General features: G+C 37.4%; 1 protein-coding gene across 1 annotated transcript in view; it reads left to right on the top strand.

Moving 5' to 3' along the window:
• The window catches only part of LOC114039223 (phosphatidylinositol 3,4,5-trisphosphate 3-phosphatase TPTE2-like), a 61044-nt gene that overhangs the window by 8009 nt on the left and 29601 nt on the right, over positions 1-23434 (top strand). The window contains exons 5-12 of the mRNA XM_027856912.1: positions 12376-12475; positions 12862-12925; positions 14835-14899; positions 16522-16582; positions 18252-18333; positions 18448-18536; positions 21099-21160; positions 22604-22684. Coding sequence (XP_027712713.1) covers positions 12376-12475; positions 12862-12925; positions 14835-14899; positions 16522-16582; positions 18252-18333; positions 18448-18536; positions 21099-21160; positions 22604-22684 — 604 coding nt within the window. The remainder of the gene's footprint in view (positions 1-12375; positions 12476-12861; positions 12926-14834; positions 14900-16521; positions 16583-18251; positions 18334-18447; positions 18537-21098; positions 21161-22603; positions 22685-23434) is intronic.

The raw sequence follows: 23434 nt of genomic DNA, 5'->3' as shown, positions 1-23434 counted from the left end.
TTATCCTAGAGACAACAATTTTGCTTTTGCAAAAACATTTCAATTTCATGTATCAAAATCCCATATTTTATTTCTTGAAATTGTCCCTATCCCTTGTTTAAGAATTCATCTTCTACACATAGCTATGAAATATATACAACATGTTTCTCTTCTGAGTTTTTTATGGTGTGATCTTTAAGATTCAGGTTGCATATCTATTTTGAATTTATGATATGATGATAATCTAAGCCTAATTTCTGCTAAACTGCCTTCTGTCTCCCCTCTTTCTAAAACATCTTCCACCCAGCTGCCATCATGATTTTCCTAAAGTACAAATCTGACCATGTCACTCCTCTGTAAAGTCCAATGATTCTTTATTAACTATCAGATCAAATATAAACTGTGTTTGACATTTAAGTCCCTTCACAACATACCCCTAACCTGCCTTTCCAGCCTTAGTTTACATTACCACCCTTCATTCATTCAACAGTCTGACCTAATTGGTCTTCTTATTCCTCATACATGACACTCCCTTTTTCATCTTATTATCCTTGTTCTGACTATACCCCCTTATAGAATTTCCAATTTCCTTAAAAACTCAGCTTATACCACCTTCTATATGAATTCTTTCCTGATCCTCCATTTTCTAGGGCCTTCCTTCAAAAAAGTTACCTTGAATTTATTTTATATATATACCCACATATGTGTGTATTTAGGTATATATGCATATACATATGTGTGCATAGATGTATATGAGGGAAGCTGTTAATATGTATATGTGTGTTTATATATGTGTACACACACACACACACACAGACACCCCTACATTATCTCCTCCTATAGAATATAAGGTTCTTAAAGGCAGGGATATTTGCCAGTGACTCCTTATCACCTCCAGGATTAAATATAAAATCTTCTATTTGGCATTCAAAGCCTTTCATAGCCTTGCCTCCATACCACCACCTTTCTAGTTTTCTTACACTTTATTCCACCCCAAACCCACCAGGTACTTTTTGATCAAGTCAGTGACACTGATCTCTCAGTCATTCCTTGACCAAGACATTCTATCTCTTGGCTCTGGGAATTTTCTCTAGCTGGCCCCCATCTTCCTCTTCCTCTCTACCTCCTGGCTTACCTGACTTGACTTCAAGTCCCAATTTAAATTCCACTTCCTATAGGAAGTTTTTTTCAACCCCTCTTAATTCTAATGCCTTTCTTCTGTTGAGTGTTTCCTATTTATTTTGAATATGGTTTGTTTGTACATAGTTATTTGTATGTGCTCTCCTATTAGATTGGAAGCTCCTCAAAGACAGGAGCTATCTTGTGTCTTTCTTTGTATCTATAGCACTTACCATGTTGTCAGGTACATAGTAAACACTTAATAAATGCTAATTGACTGAATGAATATTTTTTCCCCCATCCAAGTTCACTGACCCCCTCACATCTATGCTCAGACCTCTTGGCAGACCACTGATTCCAGGTTAAGAACTTCTGGGGAAAAATTTTTTTTAAATTTTTAAAAAAGAATTTCTGGGAAAGTCAGACTAGGAAGGCTATTAAGCTTAGGTCTTAAGAATAAGTTTCTGAAGACAAAAAAAAGAAATTATTTCAATGAAGAGGAAAAAGAGAAATTATCTAAAAAAATTCACAGAGCACTCATCAACCAAATTAGATTTTTTTAATTTTTAATTTTTTAGATTTTTTTGAAAGAGCTTATAAAGAAGATGGAAGCAAGAGCAGTTAAAGGTGGATGAATACAAAAGCATGGTACTGTCTTGTAAGAACAATGTCAGAGATGAAGGAGCTGAAGTTGGTGAGGATAGTTAAGATACTCAAAAAAGCATTTTTTTATACTGAGGAAAGAAAAGTTTATAAAGAAGAGGTAAGACTTTTGCTTATGGTGGATGGAACAATGGTATAATGAAAATAATACGTGAAGACAGAGCTGCTTAACTCTCTTTTAAAAATTCTACCTTCTGGACTTCTGGGAGCCAAGATGGTGGAGTAAGAAGTAAGTCACTCTCACCCTCCCTTACTGACCTCTGAAAGTTCAGAAAACAACTAAGCCAGCAGAAGACAGGGCATAGCAGTCTTGCAGCCCAGGAAGCTCAGGGATTAACAGGAAAGGCCCCTCTCATTCTGGAGGAGGGGGAGCAGTACAGGATGGGAGGCATCCCAGCAAGCCAGTGGCAAGCCACACCTCAGCAAACCAAGGGGAGATCCTGAGTCCCAGGGTAGTGGAACAGGTAGGTGACAACACCAGAACCCCTCCCCCTGCTCCCTTAGTGCCTCAGCACAGGCAGGGGAACCTGTAGACACCAGCTTGGAAATGACCATGTGTGATGGTGTTCTCCAACAGCCAAATCTCCTGGTGCCTCAGCACAACTCTGGGAAGCACAACTCCAGAAGGCAAAGCTCCAGGCTGACAGACATCCTCCATCAGACAAACATTCAAGTGCTTTAAAAAAGCCTGGGTGATCAGGTATCCTCCAGGGGCCAGACTCCCCACTCCCATCCTGAGAGTTCCAGTATCGTTGACCCCAGCTCAGCATCAGGTAAGCTGCCAGACCCCTACATTCACCAGCTGCCAGCAATTGAGGTTCCAGCACACAAAGCCAGTGACCAGGTTTTGGGCTCCCAACACAAGAAGCTTGGGTCAGTGTCTCTTGCACTCCAGCAGGAAAGCTCAATTTTAAAAGCTGGGAAATAGGCAAAACCATGAACAAAAAGCAGAAATGGACAAAGACTTATTCTGGGGACAGGGAAGACCAAGGCACAAATTCAGAAGAGGATGACATTGTCAATACACACACATCTGAAACCTCAAAGGGGAATATGAACTGGTCTCAAGCCCAAAAATCCTTCTTAGAAGAGCTCAAGAAGGATTTTAACAGTTCAATAAGAGAGGTAGAGGAAAAAATGGGAAAAGAAATGAGAGGTATGCAAGAGAGAGTTAATAGCTTGGAAAAAGAAGGACAAAAATTGACTGTAGAAAACAAGTCCTCAAAAAGTAGAATTGGCCAAATAGAAAAGGAGGCACAAAAACTCACTGAAGAGAAGAACTCCTTAAAAAGTAAAATGGGCCAAGTGGAAAAGGAGGTATAAAATATGATAGAAGAAAACAATTCATTAAAAATTAGAATTTGGCAAGTGGAAGCTAATGACTCCATGAGATATCAAGAGTCAAGTAAACAGAAACAAAATAATGAAAAAATAGAAGAAAACATAAAATATCTCATTGGTAAAACAACTGACCTGGAAGATAGATCCAGGAGAGACAATTTAAAAATTATTGTTCTACCTGAAAACCATGATAAAAAAAAAAGAGCCTGGACAATATCCTTCAGGAAATCATCAAAGAAAACTGCCCTGAGATCCTAGAACCAGAGGGTAAATTAACCATTGAAAGAATCCACTGATTGCCTCCTGAAAGAGATCCCAAACTGAAAACACCAAGGAATATTGTAGCCAAATTCCAAAATTACCAGGTCAAAGAGAAAATACTACAAGCAGCCAGAAAGAAAATAATATACACCACAGTCAAGATTACATAGGACTTTGCAGCTTCTACATTAAAAGATTGGAGGGCATGGAATACAATATTCCATTAGGCAAAGGAGCTTGGATTACAACCAAGGATCAACTACCCAGCAAAATTCAGCATAATCTTTCAGGGGAGGAGATAGACATTCAATGAAATAGGGGATTTTCAAACCTTTATGATGAAAAGACCAGAGCTCAACAGAAAATTTGATCTTCAAATACAAGACTCAAGAGAGGCTTAAAAAGGTAAACAGGAAAGAAAAAGAAACCATGTTATTAATAAGGTAAACTGTTTACATCCCTACAAGGGAAGATAACACTTGTAACTCTTGAGAACTGTATCATTATTACAACATTTAAACGGGGTATACCAAGACAGAGTGAATGGGTATAACGTTGACTTTGATGTGATGATAAAAAATCTAATTAAGTGGTGAAAGGGGATTGTTCTGAGAGAAGAGGAAAGGAAGAGGCAGACAAGGGTAAATTACATCACATGAAGAAGCACAAGACATATTACAGTAGAGTGAAAGAAAGGAGGGAGATGAGCATTGTTTGAACCTTATGTTGATCAGACTTGGCTCAAAGAGGGAGTAACATAATCAGTTGGGTATAGAAATCTAATTTACCTGATAAGAAGTAGGAGGGGAAAGGGGAAAGAAAAGGGTAGATAGAAGAGAGGGAAGAAATAGTAAGGGTAATGGCAGCTAGGTGGCGCAGTGGATAGAGCACTGGCCCTGAAGTCAAGAAGACCTGAGTTCATATCCAACCTCAGACCAAACACTTGACACTTACTAGCTTTGTGACCCTGGGCAAGCCACTTAACCCCAATTGCCTAAAAATAAAAAATTAAAATTAAAAAAAGAAGTAGTAAGGGTAAAGGGGAAGAAAAGGGGAGGGGGCTGATAGAAAGGAGGACAGACTGAGGGAGGCAGTGGTTGAAAACACAACTCTAGTAAGGAGGGAAAGGGAGAAAGGAGAGAGAAAAGCATAAACGGAGGATGGGGGAAGATAGGATAGAGAGAAATACACAGATAGTAATCATAACTTTAATCATAACTGTGAATATAAAACAGAAGATAGCAGAGTGGATTAAGAACCATAATCCTACAATATGTTGTTTACAAGAAACACATTTGAAGCAGAATGATACACCTAGAGTAAAGGTAAAAGGCTGGAGCAGAATATATCATGCTTCAGCTTAAGTTAAAAAAAAAAGCAGGGATAGGGCCAGCTAGGTGGCGCAGTGGATAGAGCGCCTCCCTGGAGTCAAGAGGACCTGAGTTCAAATCTGGCCGCAGACACTTAACACTTGCTAACTGTATGATCTTGGGCAAGTCACTTAACCCCATTGCCTAGCTTCCCCCCCCCCCAAAAAAAGCAGGGATAGCAATCCTAATCTCAGATAAAGCGAAAGCAAGAAGAGATCTAATAAAGAATGAAACTACATCCTACAGAAAGGTACCATAGACCATGAATTAATGTCATTACTAAATATATATGCACCAAGTGGTTTAGCATCCAAATTCTTAGAGGAGAAGTTAAGGCAGTTAGAGGGAGAAATAGAGAACAAAACTATACTAGTGGGGGACATCCCCCTCTCAGAACTAGATAAAGCTAACCACAAAATAAACAGAAAAGAAATTAAAGAGATGAATAGAATTTTAGACAAGTTCGATATGATTGACCTCTGGAGAAAATTGAATGGGGATAGAAAGGAATATACTTTTTTCTTGGTGGTACATGGCACCTACACAAAAATTGACCATGTACTAGGGCATAAAAACCCCTCAATACAATGCAGAAAGGCAGAAATACTAAATGCATCCTTTTTAGATCATGATGCAATAAAAATCATATGACCAAACAAGAAATAGAGAACATTATGACATGCAAAATGGATGATTTTGATTACATTAAATTGAAAAGTTTTTGCACAAACAAAGCCAATGCAACTAAGATAAGAAGGAAAGCAGAAAGCTGGGAAACAATTTTTACAAACAGTGACTCTGATAAAGGCCTCATTTCTAAAATATATAGAGAACTGAGTCAAAGTTATAAGAATACAAGTCATCCCCTAATTGATAAATGGTCAAAGGATATGAACATGCAGTTTTCAGCAGAAGAAATTAAAGCTATCTATAGTCATATGAAAAAATGCACTAAATCACTATTGATTAGAGAAATGCAAATCAAAACAACTCTGAGATTCCACATCACACCTATATCAGATTGGCTAACATGACAAAACAGGAAAATGATAAATGTTGGAAAAGATGTAGGAAAATTGGAACACTAATAGGATCATAGAGTACTACATTTACAACAATACCAAAGCACTATTATCATTACTATTATGAAATTTAGAAAATGACTTAAAAATGTCTGGGTAAAAGAAAAATTGAAGTAACTGTTACACAGAATATCCCAAAGATAACATCAAAAAATGCAATATATAAGAATTTATGGGGTGTGACCAAAATATCACACAGAGGCAAATTTATAGTACTGAATACCTATACAATATTAAAAAGAGAGAAAAAATAAGCAGTGGTTCCATTTTTTAAAAATTATAAAGTAAACAAAATAATATACCAAAGGAAAGAAGAAAAAGGAAATTGTCATCAGAGGAGAAATTAATAAAATGAATAAAAATAATTGGTTTGATAAAAACCAATGGCTATTTAAAAAAAACTAATGCAGGAGCAGCTAGATGGCACAGTGGATAGAGCACCGGCCCTGAAGTCAGGAGGACCTGAGTTCAAATCCAGCCTCAGACCAAACGCTTGACACATACTAGCTGTGTGACCATGGGCAAGTCACTTAACCCCAATTGCCTAAAAAAAAACAAAAAAAACTAATGCAATTAATAAGCAACCAATTTAATATTTTAATGGAGAGAGAATTCAAGTTACTAAAATCAGAAGTGATGTAGGGACTGTTGCAACAAATACAATACAAATTAAGAAAAATATCAAAGTTTGCTATGTGCAGATTTATGCCAAAAAATACTTTAAAATAGAAAATACTTTGAAAAACACTTTCAGATAAATGCTTCAGAAATTTTAAAAAATTGATTAACATCCCTAAAATATAAAACACAAATTGACCGAACAATAACTTGAACAGTATAACAGAGGAGAAATTAGAAAAGTCATTAATAAACTGGCTTTTTAAAATGGAAAATGCCAGTTGCATTTGTTTGCAAATGAATTTTTCCAAAATGTCAAAGAAAAAGAAAATTACTATGTAATAATTACTTATATTTATGTGCTCCTTATATAGATAAAATATGTATAATATATTTAACATAATATTAAAATATATTCTATATTACACATATAGTTACTGAAATTCTTTCAATTGCCTTTTTAGGGGTAATTGTAAAGTGTGAGATTTTTTTTACATGCTTTTGTTAGCTTTTTCACCTTCAGATGCCTTTTTTTTCAGAAAATCTAGCCTTCCCTAGCCTCAAAATTATGTTACTTCCTGAATAGACCTAAACTATGTCTATTTGGTCCAGTCTGATTGTTTTTCTCATTTTTAAAAATTTTTTAGTACAATTTCCACTTCATCTGGAAATACATGGGAACTCTGATGCCCGGATGTGTTGATGGCAAAAAGAGCATGTTATAAAATTTTATATGGAACTGTTTCACTTTTCTTCCATTTGTTTTCTTCTTTCTGTTTTAATCCTTTGATACTGCCCAGATGACTTTGCTTCCCACCCATGTAACCCTAGGCATACTTCTTAATCTTCTTGGACCTCAATTTCCTTATCTCAAAAACAAGGGATCTTAGCCTTGGGTAACCCCCTCCCAAAGGGTTACATGGATAGATTTCAAGGTTTCCTTGACATTAGATAGGAAAAAAATTGTCTATTTTTATCCACCTTTAAAATTTAGCATTTGTTTCAATTATTAATTTTATAAAACATCATTCTAAGAAGGGGTCCATAGACTTCAACAGATTACTAAAAAGAGTCCATGACTCACAACAGTTATGTGGTATTTAAAAAGGTTCAAGTGGGTAATTTAATCATTTTATTAATAATGCCAGCATTTTAGTAAAGGGATGGTCATTTGTCTGTCTCTCTCTTAGACCAAAGACAATCATGGTGGTGGACTCACAGTTTATATGCCTTTTTGGAAGAGGAGTGTTCCCCCGGGTGGCAATCAACTCTGATTTGTTAACAATTAATGAGAGAACGAATATTACAATGAGGGGCTGGACTTGAACTTTGATTAAGTCATTTACTTTTAAGTTAGCAAGAGCTTTGGGCAATCTAGCAAAGAATTTATTCCCACCCAAACCTGAGTAGAACACAATAGCTGCCCCACCGGGTGGGGTTTGGTTAGAAATAAAGTTTAGCTCAACCCTCAGAGACTGAGGTCTTGAAATGAGGATAAAAGAAAAAGAAGGAAATCTGAATCTCTCCAAATTGTTGTTTATTAATAATCATTTCTCTCAGTTACAAACCTCATTCTACAATGAGGAAGTTGAGCTAGCTGGCCTTAGAGGGACCTTTTGGCTTGAGATCTAAGACTTTATGATTAAACTTTTATATAAAAATTTTTTATGAGAATCATCTATAATATATTTAGATTGAGGACATCCTTGATGAGAGTGTTTAAAAGGAACAAGAAGCCTTGGGAAACCACAATTCCAAAGCAGATCATATCTTTACTAGCATACAATGGACTGAACAAAGTAGAGATAGCTATGTTTTCATTGTGGACTCTAAAAAAGGATTCTATTTTTTTAAATAATAAATCAGTGTCTCAAAGTCCCTCCTCTACCAATATGTGCTCTGTGTGTATGTCAAAATTATAAAGATTCTTGGAAAGATATAACAACAAAGATATCCTTGTTTGAAGCCCTTCCCAACTCCCATGCTCCTTGATTATTAACAAGTAAAGAATAAATAGTGAGATGCGCTCACCAAAGATGTTTATTGCTGTTATAGAAGAGACCCAGTGCAGAATCCAAATCAAAGAGGGATTCCCAATTGGTGCTGACATCTTCTAGACTCTGTGGAGGATATTGTGCTGATTTCAGTTAGCCTCAAAACATTGTACAGATTTGTAAATGAGACTTTACATTGACCATCCACAAGGGAAAAATTAAGTGGATAAAGAATATCTATTCTCCAGACTGGCATATATAGTTGGTTAGACAACCTACTAATCAATTAGTATATATTAGAAAGACACTACAAATAGATAACTATCTGGGATAGGAGTTAAACAAGAGTAAGAAAGTGAACCACATTATTTTGGGGAAATTGTGAAATTATTTTATTGACATATGTTTTTCCCTGAAAATGAAGGTCCATCTTTTAAAAACCAATTTTCATATGGGTTAGTTTTATGGTGATTAGTGGTGAGAACACTACGTCCACCAAAGAATTTAGGATGATCACCCAAAAGGCAATGGTGAGTTACATTGTGGGCATGAGCCACCTGCATCCCAGCAGAGACAAGGAATCATGCAGGAGAAGGAAGATAAAGGATGTCATCAAAGAAACTTATAAAAAAAAGTGGGTTAATCTTGTAGCAAAAGCAAGAAATATCTGATGGACAACCGTATTCCACTGGTATCATCGTTATGTCAAAAGAAGCTCCCCTAGAACATTGGGTGGATCTCCTATGGCAAACTGACAGAAGCACATAAACAAAAGTTACAAAGGATGGGCAGACACAAGGAGATAACGATCTACATTGTTTCAGAAAATACTCAATTCAGTAAGGATTTATTAATCACCTACTGCATGCCAGACACTATATACATACTGGTGATACAAATACAAAAATAAAACGTTCTCTTGAGTAATGTTTTTCCTAATATGTCATTTTTCTTTGTTAAAAAATTATTTTACTTGTATAATTTTTAAAATTTTAATAAATCAGATGCATCTATCTTAACCCCTAATGATTCCTTCTATTTTTGAGTAGAAAAAAATCATCTTCACACAATTGAAAGAAATTCATCATTCCATTTCTTCATATTTTTAATAGTTCTCTTTAACATTTAAGTCTACATCCTGCTAGAATTCACTGAAGTATATGATACAATGTTTTCAGAGAGATTCATCTTAGCTGGGTCTAAGTGAGGCTTTCTAGAGACTCAGTTTCCTCTGCTACTCTGTGCTCTTTTGTGAAGTGATGACATTAACAATATCTTAGTATCTTTCTCCTAAACATTTTGCAAATGGATTTATGTTCTAAACCATGTTGTCTCTGGCTGCAAAGTCTCTCCATTTGGCAAAAAAAAAAAAAAAAAAAAAATTGCCACTAGTTGAAGCAGTTTCTGGGTTCTTTTGGCCTTCTTATTGTGACAACTGCTTTACATCAGCTAAACTTCTATAGGAAATGTTATTAGGACTAATTCTCAATTTTTGGTGTCATAGCTTGCTTGCCTAGGTTATATTAGAACTACTGCAATTGCATATATCATTTCCTTTTTTCTTCACCCCTTATTCTAATTTGATCTTGATTTTTATTTTTGCTTTCATAAACTGATGGTCTGCTTATAGATAGCTGATTCTGAAATAATTTTCATATGCAATTAATCATTGACTGTATGCTAAGTTGCAGTTAATCTCATTTTTTAAAAAATGTTCACTATATTCAGTACCCTCCAACTTTCTTCTTGAAGAAAGTATTCATGACAGGTGGATAGTTTCACAGTAATTTACAAGTAATCATAGTAATTTACAAACAATCTGTTTCTTAACACTGAACTGTATTTTCCAACATACTTTTCTCTCTCTCTCTCTTATGTCAAACTGTGCATTGAAGTTACTGAGTATCACTGTATATTGACTTTCTTTGGAAGATCATTTTCTTGCTCCTGAGATCTTTCTAGTGATATAGAGATCCGGGTATATATAAGCAGCTAGGTGTCACAGTAGATGGAGTGCTGGACCAAGACTTGAGTTCAAATCCAGCCTCAGACACTCCTTCCTAGATGTGTGACTTTAAGCAAGTCATTTAACCTCTGTCTTCCTTAGTTTCTTCATCTATAAAATGGGGATGAAAATAGTTCCTACTTCTCAGGGAATTTGTTACTGAGGTTAGCACCACCCTCTTATATCCTCTGTGTTATCCTCATCTTCACATTTGCCCTCACCCAACATATCCAATCAATAGTCAAATCTTATCATTCCTTTTTCCACATTTCTTGTATAGACCCCCTTCTCTTCACTCACACAGCTGCCATACTGCTGCGCATTACCTCACACCTGGACTACAGTAATAACCTGGTTGGTCTCCCTGACTCAAGTCTTTCCCCATTCTGGTCCAATTTCCACTCAGCTGCCAAAGTTGTTTTCTTTAATTATAGGTCTGACTACGTCACTCCCTACCCCAATTTAATAAACTCCAGTGGCTCCCTATTTCTTTTTGGCTGAAATATAAAACCTTTGATTTGCCATTTAAAATCCTTTACAGCTTGGCCCCTTCCTGTCTTTCTGGTCTTCCCTTCAAGAGTATACCTTATATCCTTCCATTAACTCTTTAATTCAGCTACTTGGGCCTCCTGCTTCTCACACTTGACTCTCCCACCATCTCCCAACTCCATGCACTTACATTGGCTGACCTCCATTCCTGGACTGCTTTCCCCCCCTCCTGGCTCAAACCCTACCTCCTATAGTAGATCTTTATATGGTGTTTCCTCCGCCTCCCTCAATTCTGTCCCTCTCTGACTACCTTCTATTTTCACTGTAAATATGGTGTATACACGTAGTTATTTGTATATTGTCTCAAGGAATGTGAGCCCTTCCTCTCTTTTCTCTGTATCCTTAGCATTCAGCACATAGTGAGAGCTCAATAACGTTTGTTGACCGACTGACTAGAAATCTTCAAGCAGATCCTGGGTACTCATTTGTCAGGGATGTTGCTGAGGTCCCTTCCAACTCTTGAGATTTTGTGATTCCCCCTACCCCCTTTTCCCCTGCTTTCCAGCTCCATTTTATGTATTGTCTTCCCCCATTAGAATGCAAACTCATTGAGGGCAGAGACGGTCCTTTCTGTTTTTTATAAATATTCCCAGTGCTGTAGAAGTACTCTGTGAGGAGCTGTATTGGGGGCAGAAATAATCCCTTTCCTTTGGAAATGTGGTAAAAAAAAAAATTATTATAGATGATTTCAGACGTATTTGTTGTAGAAAAATGGACCAGTAAATAAAGCAAATCTAAGGGTTAAAAATAATAATTATTCCTAGTGCTTAGCACAGTGCCTGGCACATACCAAGCACTTAATAAATGTTTGTTGACTGACTGTTTACTGTTCACAACATTCCATTTCTGGTAATCAAGGCACGTCAAGCTTCAATTCTAACATCCCCAACTCGTATGTCCCTGACTTGCATACTGCATTGTTATTATTACTAATGGTTGACAAATGATATCATTTGATGCTCACAATAACTGTGTGACTTATGGAGGGCAAGTATGATTTCCCCCCCACCCCAATATTTTACAGAGAAAGAAATTGAAGTTGATAGAAGTTAAATGAGTTTCTGAAGGTCACATAGCTATTAAATGCCAAAACTGGAAAAGGAACTGAGGTCTTTGGTCTAATATTATGCCATAATCTGGACATTTCAACTTCAACTTCTATTGGCTTAAGATGGCTTTGGAGTTAATGAGGTCACTGATAACTATATGCTGGGAACTGTGAAATTTCCAGAAAAACAATGCCTAGGTCCAGTAACTCTCCCATCTGAAGGAGGCTTCCTGAGTCCCCCTGGGTGCAAGCAGATTAAGTAAAAAATGAACTTCAGCCTTTGACTCTTTCTGGCCAGTAACTGCAAGTTCTCAAGCAAAATTGTTTCTTTTGTGTTCATTGTTAGGTTGACATTACTCCTTAAATATGTAAGACTTTTTATTCTGATAAAAGTATTTCAGCTGTCCAATTCGAAAAAAAAGATTGAAAAAGCAGCTAGAAAGTTGGTAAGTAGATAAACCCTCTTTTGGATTTTAAAGTATATCTGTTATTCTAGCTAGGCCATATACATAGTGCCTGCTATGAGCGAGACACTGTTAAGCCCTTCACAAATATCTCATTCGAGCTTCACGATAACCCTGGGAGACAGGGGCTGTTGTCCCTGTTTTATAGCTGAGGAAACTGAGGCAAACAAAAGTTAAGTGACTTGGTCAAAGTCACACAGCCATTAAGTACATGAGGCTTAATTTGAATTCAGTTCTTCCTAACTCCAGGCTTAGTACTCTATCCATAGCTGCCTCCTGTTCTGGGAGGTACTGGCAAGGATGACAGATATCTAGGTAATATTTTAGGTTGGCATATATTTAACGAATCTGTCATTTTTCTCTTCAAGGTTTCAGAAAACAAAAGACGTTATAGGAAAGATGGATTTGACCTGGACCTCACTTACGTTACTAGTTTGTGCAGCTTGATAAAATTACATCTACAATGGCTTGTTGGTTTGCGTGTACTAACTTAAAAATTTTTTTCCCTTGTCAATAATTCAGTTTATATTTTGCCTTGGTTTAATCCAAACCAGATTGCTTTTTTAAAATATTTTGCATTCAGAAAACCTTTCTTAGTTCTTACTGAGTTTCTCTTCTGCTCTGGCAAATATAGAATGGAAGGGGGTGAGAGAATACATACATATACAAAAGTGAGAGAAAGGTGGTAGTGTTAAAGTGGAAAGGGAGAATCAATGTTATTATTTTTATTATCTCTCAATCAGAAGATATTTGATTATCAAACATGTTTTGTAAACTTTTCTTCCTACTCTCTGTGGGGATTATAATTACCTAATCTGAAAGAAAAACCTCTGAGGCAAAGTTCTGAGCCAATGGCACATTATTAAAGGGTCCATGGTCCCCTCTAATGAAGTGGACCTCAGATCTTCCTTATGATCTCAGATGCCCTCTTCCTCCAGGGCCTTAGTTTTATAGTGCTTGATACCAGGGCAATATGGGTAGACTTTGCCCTTGACCTTCTAGGAAGGTCTACACAAAATACAAAATTCCACTGGTTAACAAACAGGCTAGTGAACAGACCTTAATAGACCTATCTTCACCTTTCAGGAGATCCCACCAACCCTATGAGCACACTTATGGGATGGTAGAAAGGCAAGCCGCAGGCAGACAACCAGAGTCACTTATTGTTTATGTGTTCATGGTCATCTTCCCATGTTGGGCAATAGAGGGATGACAAGGGATGAAAGGGTAATAAAAATAGCTAGAGGACTTTCCATGTAATTGAGTCACCTTTGCCACACTGGGGTTGGCTACCATAACAAGGAAAAACAAGGGTAGAGGTCCTCTAGTTAGCTTACTATGATTTAGAAAGAGAACTTACAATCTGCAGTTCATTGCTTTGAGGCCCACTATCAAAACTTATACTCACCACCCCTATGGAATCATATCAAACTGATTCATACTGATTGGAATAAAATAGGGGTCCAATTAATCATCTATCACATCTCTTCTGAGATTTACCTTACTTATAGGGTTTGGTTTCATTAAAGCAAGTTGAGCGGATGTTTAATTGACAGCATTTTCAAAGCTGCTCTACTCTCTGTCAAATTTCCTAAATTTGGATTAAGAATAGTCCAGTCTAGAATGGGGTCTGTAAAAGTCTGATCAGGTCCAGGGACTCCAGAAAGACTTCATCAGTTTGAGGATTTCCCAGGCATTTTGGTCACTGTTTTGTGAAGTTCCTGGATCAGTGGAAGTCATGTCAAAAAGCATTTATTAAGCATGTGCTATATGCTAGGAAAACAAAGAAAGGCAAAAAACCCAGTCCCTTTCCTCAAGGAGCTCACAACGAAATGGGGGAGATAATATGGACAAACAAGTACATACAGGATAAGCTGGAGACAATCTCAGATGGCTTAAGGAAAGTTACCAAAACCATTATAGAGGCCAAGCTCTGATTTGGTCTTCCAAAAGTCCTTGGGGCACCAGACATGAAATATTAGTCAGAGCCCCTTCCCCTCCCAAGGTGACTGCTGATAAAAGCAGATACAAATCCTTTTTCAACTAGCCTCAACTAGGGAATTCAATTAGAACTAGATGGCCCTTGAAACTCATGGAGCTAAATGATCATTTTATTCCACAAATTTGTCCAAATCTCAATCCACATCTGGTCCCAGTGTTGATTTGTTTCTATTCTGTCACTCTTAATTCCCTGAAAGAAACTTTCTATTAGAAAAGGGGCTTCTAAACATAAGTGGTCTGAATGTAAATACATATTAAATATGCATATATATGTATTTGTAAAATCTTATTTCATAATTTTAATGATTTCTTACTAGGAGTAATAGCTTTTTACTTTCAGATAATGTTATTGCCATGTCCTTCCCATCATCTGGAAGTCGGTCACTCTATAGAAACCCCATTAAGGTAAAAGAACATTATTTAATCGGTAACTCATTTTATATTTTTCATTGGAAATAGACTAATGAGTCTGTTGCAATTTTACATTTCAAGGGAGATATCAATATAGACAGTCCTTGATTTATTGTAGGCCAGCTTATGCTATCTCTGAGAATCATCTCTTCACTGGTACCACCAAAATGAACTCCCCTTCCTTCCTTACCTCCAGCACCCCTTCTCCTATTCATTTCTTTTTGGTCATTTCTGGGGCACCTCTGCAAATTTCACCTGTGTAAATTTTAAGTTTTCTTCCCTTCTCCCTTTGCTTTTCTTCTCTATTCCATCAAGTGATCGTATTCCTGACCTATTGTGACTCAGTTATGCCTACTTTTCTGTCATTAAGGCTCTAGGACTGGACTCTCTGGCTCCTCCATACCATGTCCTACAGCCACCATCTTTTCTTTTGTTCTTCCTTCCTCTCATCTCCCTGAAGGAAGGGATGTGGGTTTTCATTGAAGGATTTCAGAGCCTGCCCTTCTGACTCTGATATTAAAACATAACATTTCTAAGGGGTTCTTTAGAGGGTATTTTCATGCTTTCTCCATAGAATATTAAAACATCGAAGGAAAAAGTTGCAGTTGGTCTATAAATATTTCTTAAACACCTACTATATGCCAGATACTGTGCCAAGCTCTGGTTACAGAATTCTTAAAAATTAACCCCTAGTCTTTCATGCAAATATTCAGTGGGAACAAGACCGGCTGTTGTTCAGTCCTTTTCAGTTGTTTCTGACTCTTCATGACCCCATTTGGGGTTTTCTTGGCAAAGATACTGGAATGGTCTGCCATTTCTTTCTCCAGTTCATTTTACAGATGAAGAACTGAGGCAAACAGGGCTAAATGACTTGCCCAGGGTCACACAGCTAGTATCATGTGTCTGAGGCTAGATTTGAACTCAGGTCCTTCCGACTCCAGGGCCACTACTGCCCCACCTAGCTGCCCCTACACTGTATTTTTTTAATGTCATTTTGATACATCAACCAAGCATATGAGAGTATAGCTGGTCAAAGATCAATCTGAATGGATTGATCAATTAAAATAAGAGCAGGGACAATTTGCATAAGAAAGATGACTTACTGACTATGCTTGCAAGGTCAAATGAGCGCCTCTCTCCTAGCCAAAGTGGCAAGCTAAAATTATAACAACCATCATAGGTGACTTATTCCCTGTCAGAGGGATTTGGTATGTGGTGAATGTGAGGACGCACTCTTGTTCTCTATACTTTCTTTTGAGAAACTGTCCAGAGTGCTGCACTTAAAGTAAGGAAACCTACCTGTGACATGTATTAGCTGTGCTACCAGCATGGGCAAGTCATTCAACTTGGCTGAGCCTTTGTTTCCTTATCTGCAAAATGAAGGTAAGTCCCGAGGTGCCTACTTCATGAGGTTATTGTGAGGATCGAATCATATCAGGCATGTAAAATCAAAGTCTCATGTAAATACCTGTTATTATTAAAAATTACTAAGTGAGAATCAGTATAATCATTATGTTAATCATTTAATAATCAGCTATTCATTTTGAAGTTAGCAAGTGTTCTACATTTTATTATGTATATGCATGTGAAAATATACATATTTGTATATGTTTTAGGAAGTTGTGAAATTCCTAGATATGAAACACCCAGGCCACTACAAGATCTACAATTTGTGCAGTATGTATGAATTATCTGTTTCATTATTCTGCTTTGAATCTAAGCACTTAGCACAAAATTTTGTGCCTGGCACAAAATAGGAGTTTAACTAATAAACTCATTGACTGCTTGTTGACTGAAGTCAATGCCTTCTAGGAGGCTATAGTCTCATGTGAGGCTGGTAGAAAGAGTAGTGGATCAAATGCTGGACCAGGAAACAGGAAGATCTGAGTCCAAAATCAATTTCAGATACTTAGTAGTTGTGTGACCCTGGGCAAGTCACTTGACCACTGTCCGTCTCAATTTCTTCTACTGCAAAATGAGGATAAATATAGCACCTGCCTCCCAGGGTTCTTATGAGGATTAAATGAGAGAATATTTGTTAAGCACTTAGCATAGTAACTATCATACAGTTAGTACTTCAGAAATGCTTATTCCTTCCTTCCTCATTATAATTTCATTTTCTTCCACTGACTATTTCTGAAGGATCTTGCCTTCACTCCCATTTTAAGTTTTAAAGGCCTTCTGTTCTGTTGGGCCTGGCTTTTTTTTTTTTTAAGACAGAAGGTCAGTGTTGAATCAAAATGTTATAAAAAGGAAAGAATACAAGGGATATAAGAAAAATTATCTTGCTTAAAAACTTGCAAACCGTTAAAGCTGGAGGAAACTCTAAAAATCATTAAATGCTACACATCAGTTTTAACTGTTAGGGAGACTGAGGCCCAGAGGAATAAAGTGACTTGCCCAAAGTGACACAGAGATCTAGGACTAGAATCCAGGTCTCCTGACTTGCAACTCAGCTCCCTTTCTACTCCTCTCTGCCTCCTTAATGATAGGGAATGATCTTTCTTGAACTTTTTTTAGGTGAAGCCTATGTATGCCTGCATCAGAATCACCATAGAGACATAAACTCTTTCTCACATATCCCAGATGGAGATGTTTTCTCAAAACCAACTACCCACTGATGTCATGGAACAGGGATGTGTGGAAAGGGGGGACCATAGGGGGGATGGAGGGGCAGAGAAATCCCCATCTCCATGGTGATTCTGATGCAAGGATACATAGGTGAGAATTAGGCTTGGGACCACCTTTGTACTTTTTTTTCTGAGAACTCAGATAGATGAATATATTTTTCTTGCTCCTATCCCTTGAAATTTACCTCTGCATTTATCTCTGTCATGGGTCCTGGTGGGCACTGTACCATGAGCCATTTGCTGAAGTTTTACATGTCAGAGTTATGACCTCAGGGCATAATTGGGCCACTAATGCTACTACTATTCTCATGTTCCTAAAGTTTCAAACCTTCCTTCAGGCAAGGTGCAACTATTCTTGGATAGAGTTCCCTATGTGAGTAAATTCTTAGGTGGGCTAAGTGAACTGCCATTTTTACATGTCTGCTAATGTCAAGGCTGGAAAGGGCCCTGAAAGCCTATGGTCCATTGTAACCCACACACAGTACTTTGAGCTTCTTGGAATAGAAGAGCACTAGTATTTGAAGAGAGTGGCAAAGTATTGTTATTACTACTAATATTACTCAAATGTAGTCTTCTTAATCATCTTCTGCTAGCACCATTTCTAAAATGCAACTTCCCAAAATAAATTTTGAGCATAAAATTTAAAAAACAAAATTTTGATGTAAACTTAATATGTAAGTTTGATGTATAAATTTGACTTCCGTTATCTGTTTTAGGTGAGAGAAGCTATAACCATTCATACTTCCATAACAGGGTAGAAAGATTCCCTATTGATGATCACAATGTTCCCACCCTAATGTAGGTTGTATTCCAAGTTTACTGAGGGAGGGAGAATACTGGGGAGGAGGAGGGTGGTCTCGATTTTCCAAAATAATACTTATATTCAACTACAAATCATTTGCTTTTAACCAGTGACGTGATGAGATTTGTGGACAGTGTATTTGAATGGATGGAAAAGGACCCAAATAATATCATAGTAGTTCACTGTATGGGAGGCAAAGGTAATATTGTTTTCTGGCTCTTAGATTCAACTTCTTTAGTTATACTGATCTTCAATTGAAAGAAAAAGAGGCTTCAAGGGAATTTCCATGCCATAGTCTCTTCATGTAGAGTTATGAATTCAGACCAAGGAAAAACTATGCTCCTGCAGCCCCTTCTCCTTATTCTGATTAAGACATGAAATGCATCTTTAGTTCTTTTTCCTAGTCAGATGGATCTCCAATGAGCAAGGTGGGAATTAGGTAAAAGAAGCCTATATGTGTCCTCATATTTGAAAATTAGACACTTTCTATTCCAGAGGGAACATAACAAGAATGCTCTAAGTTGGCTAGTGTGTTTGAAATATATCTGAGAAATTTTGTGTGTGAACATGGAGGTCTTACAGACTGATAGAAACATTTTTTTTTTTTAAATCACAGACAACAGGGAGGAAGCACATCATAATGGATAGAGGTCTGGCCTCAAAGCCAGGAGAACCTGTGTTCAACTCACCTCTGACACATATTGACTGTGAGACATTGGGCAAGTCTTTTGCCTCCTCGGTGCTCTCAGTACGTTCCAAGGGCCATGAAGGTGGCTAAAGCAGACACCAAGGTCATCCGCTGCATCCCAGGCCATCACCAGTAGTCCTGACTTTTTGTCTTGCCACTGGACTTCAATGACTCTGGAAGAGAGAGTGAGGCTGATGACTGCCTCATTTAAATTCAATTCATATGCAACTCAGGACATCACCCTGTGATGTCACTAATCCTCTTCGAAAATGAAGGACAAGCAACAACAGCTCTAAGTAGCTCTCTTGGACTCTAAGTTACAGAGAAGGTTCTGATCTGCACTGGCAAAGGGAACTCCCCACATTAATGAAATCACAAGCCCAGTCCTCTCTATCCTCTATTGTTGACATGGCAATAACTCTCAACTCCATTTCCCACGTTTCCTATGACACATCCATTCAAATCCTACATGACTCAGACTCTATCTTGGAAGACCAAGTAAAGTCCTTCCTGGCCACACTGGCCTAAAGTGACCTCTTTCTCTTTTGAATCTCCATATTTTCTGGGAAGATCATACAGCAAGTGCACATATGCCATTTAAGTATTTTATTGCTTCACTTTTCACATGATAGGCTAGTTTGGGGAACTAGAAAGCGAGGTCCTTAAAGAAGGAGCTATTGTTTGAATCTCCTGTTATATATAACAGGCATTTAATAAGAGGTTTTGAGATTTGGGTCTTTTTATTCCCCTGGTTTAAATATAGTCAGTGAAGATTTAGACTTTCCTAGAACTCAAAATGTCATTCAATGGTAACATATTGTACTTAGATGAAACATGGAAACCACGTGTCTATCATGCTGGAACAAGGATAACTTTGGCATGTGGTACATGAGGAGGGCATATTCTCTCTCCATTCCATTTCTTAAAGGATTTTGAATAACTCTTCACAGATATTTTTTATAGGATGATACTTGAGATGGAACTTCGACTGTCAGCTACTTAAGCTGGGTGCCAAGCATGATATCATAGAGCTCTTTAGCTGTAGATAAGAAGCATCTATGAGACCAAACAGAAAAGTGCTTTTCCTTTTTCCCAACAACCCCTTTTTGAGTATATTGTAGAATCAAACTATATCTGACCAAGTAGGTTCATTTCAATTCAACAAACAAATATTCAGCGGTGTCCATTGAAACACATTGCCAGTGAAACACACAATAGGCTTCATAGAAAAATGAATAAGAAATGGCCTCTTTGCTCCAGGAGCTTACAATAGTAGGAAAGATAAGACAAGAACACAAATGACTGTAATAGAAATTGAAATACAGGGTGTCCCAAAGGTCTCAGTGCAGTTTTAGGCTTTAACAATATAAAGGCTTAAAGTTATTAAAGCCTATTAACTTAAAGATTAAAAGTTATTAAAGCTTAAAAGTGCACTGAGACCTTTGGGACACTCTTTATAATAAAAGCATAGAAGGAGTACAAAGTAGGGTAGATAATTTCCAGCAGAAGAAATACGTGACCTTAAGAATGACAGAGATTTAACAAAGACTTAGGGCAGGGAAAAATATTATAAAATATTAGCTGAGGCAGTTAAGTGGCACAGAAGAGAGCTAAAGCACTGGACCTGGAGTGAGGAAGACCTGGGTTCAAACCCAGCCTCAGATACTTACTATCTGTGTGACCCTGGGCAGGTCACTGAACTGCTGTCTACCTCAGTTTCCATCTCTGTAAAGAGGAGATAATGATAGCATCTGTGTCCCAGGGTTGTTGAGAGCATCAAATGAGATAATATTTCTAAAGTGCCTTACAAACCTTAAAATGCTATACAAATCCTATTGTGGTTCTTCTTCTTATTGTTGTAGGGAGAAATGATGAGTTAGAAGCCTGCAGGCTGGACACAAGCTCAAGTCTGTGACATGTTTGATTATTTCTGAAGCATGTTGTCTTGGATATGTATTTTTAGGTTGAAAGATAACAAACACAGGTTATAATCTTTGTAAGTGGCTGATAATAGTGAGATTGAAAACACTCCTATCTATTGATCAATGGTCACCTAATTAATTTCTTTTCTAGGTAGAACTGGAACTATGATCTGTATTTGGCTTATTGCTAGTGATCATTTTAAGACTGCAAAGGTATGAAATATATTAATAAGTACTATATTGTTGTGCTGATTGTTTCAATAGAGTTTACCAGGACTGAAAAACCATTGAGAGAGATTAGATGCTACTAAAATTATTATTTGAGTTATAGTACTTGGGTGGGAAATTGAATATATGATGTCTAAGATACCTTTCAACTCTTAAGACCCTTTTTTAAATTTTAAACCAGACCTATAATTTCATTGGTACAAGGATTTCCTAGTGAAAAATTCTATCAACCAATGAAAATTGGTACCTGCTCTGCAATTTATAGTCTTAAAGATTTGCCTAAGGACATGGAGACTTGTCCAGGGTCACATGGCTAATATGGGCCATGGGCAGGTCTTGAACCCACACCATCATTGCTATCATTTAAATAGTGCCAACTATATGCCAGGCACTGTGCTAAGTATTTTATATTAGTCTTAATGTCATCTTTTAATCTTTGGAGGTAGATGAACCATTATCCTTATTTCACTGGAGAGGGGGACATTCTAATGTGTCTAAATTCAACAAATAAATAGCAGGATTTAGATTATAAATCATATGTCCTGGCAGCTGATGACGAAATCACTTCATTTTATCTTCATCACAACCCTAAAAGGTAAGTGTTACTACTGTTCTTATTTCCAGATGAGGAAACAGAAAGAAACAAAAGTTAAGTGACTGAGTAAGTGTCTGAGGCCAAATCTGAATGTAGTTCTTCCTACCTCCAAGCCCAGTGCTTTGTGCATTATGGTACAACCTTGCTGTCACATTTGACTGACGCTGAGGCGAGCTCTCAGTAAATATATGCCCTGCTGCCTACCTTTATGCCTATGATTCTAAGGTTTTTGAATGAGATTTGTCTTTCGAGCGACCAATGCCTCTCTCCAGCTGCCAGGATTTGTGGGTTATATTCTAAATTCTGCTACTTATTTGTTGAATTTTAGACACATTAGTACTTCCCCCCTCTCCAGTAAAATGAAGATAACAGCTCATCTCCTTTATAGCACAAAAGATGACATTAAAACTCATTAAATAAAAAAAAAATTAAATCTATAAAGATCTATAGGCATCCTTACAGGTATTATGTAAACCAGAGCTATTGCTACTCACCCCCCAAATTAACTGTGCTCCTAAGATTCTTATTGTGACATTTACAGAAATATAAATGAGACTGAGAAAGTAAGAAGAAAGATAAGGGTTTAGTAGGCCCCATCAAACATATGCATTCTGGAACTCCAAATTTGGATAGCCTCAGCCCAAACAACATTGACTAGTGTAACAGAGGTGTCATTAGTTCCAGGAGAAATCTTAAGTAAAAAAGAAAAGAAAAGAAAAGGAAAAGAAACCTTAAGTGTGTTTTGATGAGGAAACTAAGTAAAAGAAACAATTGAGAACTATTTGGTACCTGGTTGAGACCCATTTGAATTTTTCTTTTTTTTTTTTCTGAAGGAGAGCCTGGAATATTTTGGAAAGAGAAGAACAGATACAGCTTCTAGCTCCAAATTTCAGGGAGTAGAAACTCCTTCACAGGTGGGCTTTTAAAACAAAGGATAGGCCTTCTAGGAAAACGGCCATGAAAAGTAATTAGTTGGGTTTTTTTTTTAAACTATTACTATCCCTTAGAAATTCAACATTATTAGTGAATTTAACCATCCCTTGATAGATAGTAAGTAACAGTGGTCTTTTTATCCTTTTGACTGTGGCAAGATAGAGAACTCTTGAGGTTTTTTAAACCAATTTTTGGTGACTTCTGTGACCAAGTTTTCCCCCTGAATACTTAGTCTATTTTCCACATTCCAAGAATCACATTTTAAAGTGCTGTGGTTGGGTTATCATCCAAAAAGAAGGCAGGGTAAATTCTCAAGATTTCATACCTCACTGGACATGATCATATAATTGCATGTGGCCCCTTCTGCTGGGGTGGCTGAGGCCCCGTGGATCACTTGAGCTTGGAAACTCTGAGTTGTAGTAGTGCCAAAGCCAATCAGGTATTCACAAATAAGTCCAGCTGCCTATGGAGAGACAAATCACCTCAGGTCAGAAAAGCAGAATAGGTTAAAGCTTCTATGCTGACCATTATTGGGATTAGGACCAAGAGTGGCCACCATACCAGGACCACCATACCAGGGGAACCTGCAGCCTTGAACCATCTAGGTCTTCCGGTGCAGCCTGTTGAAGGAGTCCAAGTTCTACAGAACAAATTCTTTTATTAAGGAGATTTGTTCTGTGAAGTTTGGATTCAGTCAAAGGGCCCCACTTGAGGACCTAGAGGGCCACATG

The sequence above is a fragment of the Vombatus ursinus genome, unplaced genomic scaffold, assembly GCF_900497805.2.
Source record: "Vombatus ursinus unplaced genomic scaffold, bare-nosed wombat genome assembly UNPS02011700.1, whole genome shotgun sequence".
NCBI classification, from domain to species: domain Eukaryota; kingdom Metazoa; phylum Chordata; class Mammalia; order Diprotodontia; family Vombatidae; genus Vombatus; species Vombatus ursinus.
The sequence above is the reverse complement of the archived record's forward strand: the minus strand, read 5'-3'. Positions and strand labels throughout refer to the sequence as shown.